The sequence below is a fragment of the Triticum dicoccoides genome, chromosome 3A, assembly GCF_002162155.2.
Source record: "Triticum dicoccoides isolate Atlit2015 ecotype Zavitan chromosome 3A, WEW_v2.0, whole genome shotgun sequence".
Taxonomy (NCBI): domain Eukaryota; kingdom Viridiplantae; phylum Streptophyta; class Magnoliopsida; order Poales; family Poaceae; genus Triticum; species Triticum dicoccoides.
In genome coordinates, this window is record NC_041384.1 from 604,106,274 (window position 1) to 604,111,653 (window position 5,380).

General features: G+C 45.4%; 2 protein-coding genes across 2 annotated transcripts in view; one reads left to right on the forward strand and one right to left on the reverse strand.

Annotated features, from left to right (window-relative positions):
- The window catches only part of LOC119269517 (ras-related protein RABE1c), a 4,212-nt gene extending 2,227 nt beyond the window's left edge, over positions 1–1,985 (forward strand). Inside the window, exons 2-8 of the mRNA XM_037551371.1 lie at positions 314–386; positions 510–610; positions 701–766; positions 860–957; positions 1,330–1,392; positions 1,470–1,562; positions 1,642–1,985. Coding sequence (XP_037407268.1) covers positions 314–386; positions 510–610; positions 701–766; positions 860–957; positions 1,330–1,392; positions 1,470–1,562; positions 1,642–1,719 — 572 coding nt within the window. The 3' untranslated portion in view covers positions 1,720–1,985. The remainder of the gene's footprint in view (positions 1–313; positions 387–509; positions 611–700; positions 767–859; positions 958–1,329; positions 1,393–1,469; positions 1,563–1,641) is intronic.
- A 1,319-nt stretch (positions 1,986–3,304) lies between these two features.
- On the reverse strand, positions 3,305–4,230 carry LOC119272275 (zinc finger protein ZAT12-like). Its single transcript, XM_037553791.1, has one exon. The coding sequence runs from the start codon at positions 4,127–4,129 to the stop codon at positions 3,515–3,517; it is 615 nt and encodes a 204-aa protein (XP_037409688.1). The 5' UTR covers positions 4,130–4,230; the 3' UTR covers positions 3,305–3,514.
- Between the last annotated feature and the right edge of the window lie 1,150 nt (positions 4,231–5,380).

Here is a 5,380-nt window from a genome sequence, read left to right on the forward strand (position 1 = left end):
AGATTCTACCAGAATCTTCAAGCCATATCTTTTTGACAATCCTACCTATTTCGGGAGGTCTGATTTTCAAGATCCTGGGATAATCGGCCAAAAGAACTGGGCCACATCTCTTCTGGTAGTATATGAGCTTGACCCTATCGGACATTTGCGTGAGTTGCGAAATATAATGGTTAGTAAGCCAGTTCTCAAAGGACTCATGCTTCTCTTTGTGGCTTTCTCAGTCTTGTATTGATAGTTTATGACATACTTATTCACTCTATTCTTTTGCCAACTCACTTATTGGAAATCTTCCATTTTTATTCTCATTATCTAGGTGTTGGCAAGAGTTGCCTCCTCCTACGGTTCTCTGATGGCTCCTTCACTACTAGTTTTATTACTACAATAGGGTATGTTTTGTGTTCAGAAGCTTTCTAGTTTTCATCATAGGCACTGTCAGAGTGTCACCCCTGTTTGTATAAAATATTTGGGACTGTCTGCCCTTCTTTATTTAAAATCATTCCTATGTGCAGTATTGACTTCAAGATAAGAACAATTGAACTGGATGGCAAGCGCATTAAGTTGCAAATTTGGGATACAGCCGGTCAAGAGCGATTCAGGACTATCACGACAGGTGCAATGTTTGTTTCGCTCTGTGCTAGAGACTAATTCTATGAAGCTTATATGAAAATCCTTTTCTCAAGTGAAGTTAATTTTTTCTCAGCATACTACCGGGGAGCCATGGGAATCTTGCTTGTTTATGATGTCACGGATGAGTCATCTTTCAACAGTACCGTCTTTCAGTACACTCTTCAAGCTTCAGTGTAGATGCTAAAATTTTCTTTTTTTGTATTGACATTTGAGTTTATTTTTTAACATACAGACATACGGAACTGGATACGCAACATTGAGCAACATGCCTCTGATAATGTGAACAAAATTTTGATAGGCAACAAGGCTGATATGGATGAGAGTAAAAGGGTACTGATCTAGGCATCCTCCCTCTATATGTTATCTGCTGTTCTTATTGTCTACTCCCTAGTGCATGCATCGCATTCTAGAAATGTACACACTTCACACCCATATGCATGTAGAGAAGATTATAGCCCTCCTTATTAGGCTACTTACCGCCTTTGGAAGTTGTGTCTAACAAATGGCTAGCTAAAGGTAGGGTTATGCAAGGGGAAAAAAATCTCTGTAAAGTTATCTCAAAATGGTAGAATGACATGCATTCAGGAACCAAATATGGATGCAAGAAGGAATGGATGGAGTAATACTTAGAAGCGTCTTCGTACTGTTGTTCATTTGGTATTATTAGCTCACAGCTCATTATCTGTGCAATTGTTATTGCAGGCTGTTTCTACTGCAAAGGGACAAGCACTAGCGGATGAATATGGCATCCAGTTCTTTGAAACTGTAAGTTGTTGTGCTGAAGGTTTGATCTTTTCACAAATTGAACCTTCTTCAATTTTACCTTGTGCTGTATCTTTCAGAGTGCCAAGACAAACCTCAATGTTGAGCAAGTTTTCTTTTCCATTGCCCGAGATATTAAGCAGAGGCTTGCTGAGACTGATTCCAAGCCCGAGGTAAAGGTCATACCGAGCAATTTTCCTATGTTGATTTGAACTTTGTTTGGATTTTGAAATATTACATTGATGCTTATAGGACCAGACGATCAAGATTAACAAGACAGAAGGTTCTGAGAATCCAGAATCTCAGAAATCTGCCTGCTGTGGCTCATGAGGAATACGTGGACTTCTACCATGGGCTGTTTTAACTTTATCTGTTTATTACTGTCAGCTTGTTATTATAGGAACTGTAAGACTTAAGGAGATGACTATGTTGTGGTTGTTGTGTTACCTTCTATATTCTTTGCAGCAGCAACTATTACTTTTAATGTAGTTTTTGTGATTTCTAGGGGTGATTGCATGTTGTATTGCCATCGTGAGAACCATCCACTTGCTGCTGATGTAACTGCATTTCAGTTTTTCAATCGGTTGGTTGCTACATCTGCAAAACTCCATTGAGCTCCATTTGCGCGTCGTGCTACACTTTAGTTGAATGCTGCACTAGCCATGGACAACTTTTTGCTAGGATGCTTTCCCCGACGAGCACCCGCCATCCTTCGGTGGATAATGAATGACCATAATTATTTGAGCAAGCAAAATCATTCCTGAGGAAGTTAATTTGAGCACCCTTTTCTACAAACATGCAAACTGCATGAATTGCAAATATTCCAGTAATATTGTACTCCCTCCGTCACATATTGGTTTTAATAACATCTTATATTACGGGATGGAGCGAGTACTATGCATACTGCGTTAGGCTATGCCAACTTCGTTAGTTTCGTGCCTTGTAAATGGTCGGTAGAATTTGTCTTTGATCGTCAATGAAAAAATGACCACCTGAAATCCTGAATGATGAACATATGTTGTGTGTGCTTGAATGTTTCCATGGACTGCTGTAGACCTTGTTTTGTTCTATATATTTATACTACTTGTTTAGATGTGCCGGTGAAAAGTTAGAAAGCGTCTTTGAACTGTTGAATGTTTGTTTCCTTGCGTCCAGTTTTCATTTATCTATTAGGAATGCAATACAAAAGTTCCATGTTGTCATGCTGCTGCAAGCAGAATGGGTTGACTGTGCTCATGTTTTTTTTGCGGGGGACGTGTTTATTTATTTGACGTAATTGGCTTTGAAATGTCTTTTTTTTTTGTGATGAAATAAAAATTGAAATGTCTGTCATTTGACTTTGTGTTCTGAAGAAAATGCTAGCCTTCATCAGTAGGAACAGAAACTTTATGAAAATTGACTTGCTGAAACAAATGTTAGCCTTCATTAGTAGGAACAAAAACTTTATGAAAATCGACTTAGAGGGTGCTTGATACGTTTTAGTCCCATGACTAAAAGTAGTGGGACTAAAACTTGCTAGCCTCATTCATGCTTGGATTCAAATACTAAAAAGACTAAAATCAAGTTAATGAGCATTTATTATCGTCCAAACCCTCCAATCCAGAACTTGCCTGTGTTAAAGGAGAGAACTTAAATGAGAAGAGAGAGGACTAATCCACATTCTAGTAGGGGTACCCCAGACTAAATTTTTTTAGTCTTAAGACTAGTTTTAGCCCCTCTTTAGTCAGGGGTGCTTGAAACTTTAGCCTCTTAAAGAGACTATTTTTAATCAGACTAAAATAAGTCTTTTGGATCCAAGCACCCTCTTACTTTTCGAAATGAACAGCCTAGTAAGCAAACATTATTACACGTTCTCAACATGTAATGATTCAAAAGGGCGACAATAAGTGGTAAATTTCATGAAGTATTATTTACAGCAAGGAAATGCAAAAGTTCATGTTTGATCCGTTTCAGAACTACGCCGGCGTGCCAGCCTATGAACATTTACATCTAAAAATTTACAACAAAAAAATCTAACAGATATAAAATAAAAGTATAAAATAAACCAATAGAACAGTTTAGCAGGAAAGCAATCAGCAGCCACCGCCATGCGAGGAACATCAGGGGGCACGAGCAATCTGAATGATCAGAGGAAGCAGTCTAACATGGCGAGCGCCTTGTGTACGCTCTGCCCGGCAGCGGCGCCGAGCCCCGCCGCGCTCCTGCACTTGGCGCAGTTCTCCGACGGCGTCAGGTTCAGGTCCAGGCAGATCCCGCCGGCGTCGCACGACGCCAGCGCCGTCTCGGGCGCCGCGGCCTTGCTGCTCGGCGCGTTGGTGGCGGCCTCGGCCTCGACGCGGTGCCGGCGCATGTGCCCGCCCAGCGCCTGGCCGACGGCGAACTCGAGCCCACAGACGGGGCACTCGTGCGCCCTCGGCCTGGCCGGCTGCGGCGGCGCCTGGCGGCCGAGGCGGAGCGCCGCGTCGTCGTCGACGCTGCTGAGAGCGAGCTGCGGCTGCGGATGGTGCAGCCTGGGGCGCTTGTGGCTGGCGCGGTGCCCTCCGAGCGCCTGGAACGTGGGGAACTGCCGGTTGCACGTCTTGCACTCGAACACGCGGCCGCCGCCCATCGCCTGCGCCGCCCCGGCGACGGCGCGCTGGTGCTGGTGCTGCTGGTGCTGCTGCGCGAGGAGCATGAGCAGGTGGGCCGTGTCCAGGCTGCCCAGCTCCATGTCCCACACATCCCTGCCTCTCTTGCTCATGGCTCTCGACTTCTCGAGCCTGGACTTGATCTCTCGCCGGCCGGTTAGGGTAGGTAGTCGAAAGTCGCAGTGTACTTTGCGTGCGTTCGTACCACCTTGGCCTGCACTGTGTAATGCATATGTGGGTCTGGCCCGTATGGTGGATGCCTCTTATATAGTGTGCGCAGCTTGAGGTTGGGGTTTGGTGCACGTAGGAAACGGGCGCGCACGCACGACTACTACTAGTGGCTTCATGTGTTTGTTGGCTTCCAGACATGGACGTGTCTGCGTCTACTTTTCGATCGGGAAGTTTGACCGCGCGCTCTGAAGGAGACTAGTTACTGGTCTACTAGAGTCTACAGTACGACCCGTACTGAATCTGCGTTCAATCTTGTCATGTGACTAAGGTAGATCGCAGTATCTAGTCTAGTCAACATGTGTGTTCAGGCGATCGAGCTGACTCTTCTAGACCGGCCGGCTGGCTGCACGCCCCGGCTAAGCAAGCACAGAATCGTAAACAGCAGACACCTGCGGACGTGCCCGATGGCCATGGTGCGGCGTCGCGACCGACGTAGCGTAGCGTGTTCGTTCTGAACAGGGGTGCCTCTGGTTCACCGTGCCGTGCGTGTTTTACTTCCGCGCGGGCGGCGATCTCGACCCAGCCTCTGCATGGGTTTCAGTCTTTCACACACTCTCCGGTTGACGTACTACGTGGTTTTGTTGCTGCCGTCACCAAATTTATTGGCTCGACCGGCGAACGGAGAGTTGGCGATCGACACGAATACCTCCATCCAAATCATCTAGAACGGGCGGCGCGACGTCCCTGTTCAAAACAGGCTCCGTTGTTGCCTCCGTGGAATCTAAAAATTCATACCACTACTAGCAGTCTCGGTAAAAAGTTTAGCTTACAAAGCAGTCCGATTCAGGGTTGATTAATCACTTGACCGGACTTAACGGCTGCTTAGCCAGCTGCCGACATCTTATAGGTGTGTGCTCAACATGATCGTGCAGGCTGCTCGATCGCTAATTGTTATTTTCGGGCTGCTAATTGATGCGTTTGACCGGCGATGCTCATGCTTTAGCTAGCCTTGGAATTCTTTGGATAATCAACACTTGGTCATATTTTTTTCCCTAGAGAACCAATGATCAATTTAATTTACGACGAGCTACTGGGAACGAATGATCAACTCTGCAGCAGCCGAGTCAAATGTTATTGTGTACTAGCCCGCGTTCTTTATACCTGCCACTTGTCAGGAATCATGTTCAATCAAA

What these genes read in the sequence shown, in the direction of transcription:
- LOC119272275 (XM_037553791.1), bottom strand. Translation starts at nt 4,129, where the DNA reads ATGAGCAAGAGAGGCAGGGATGTGTGGGACATGGAGCTGGGCAGCCTG.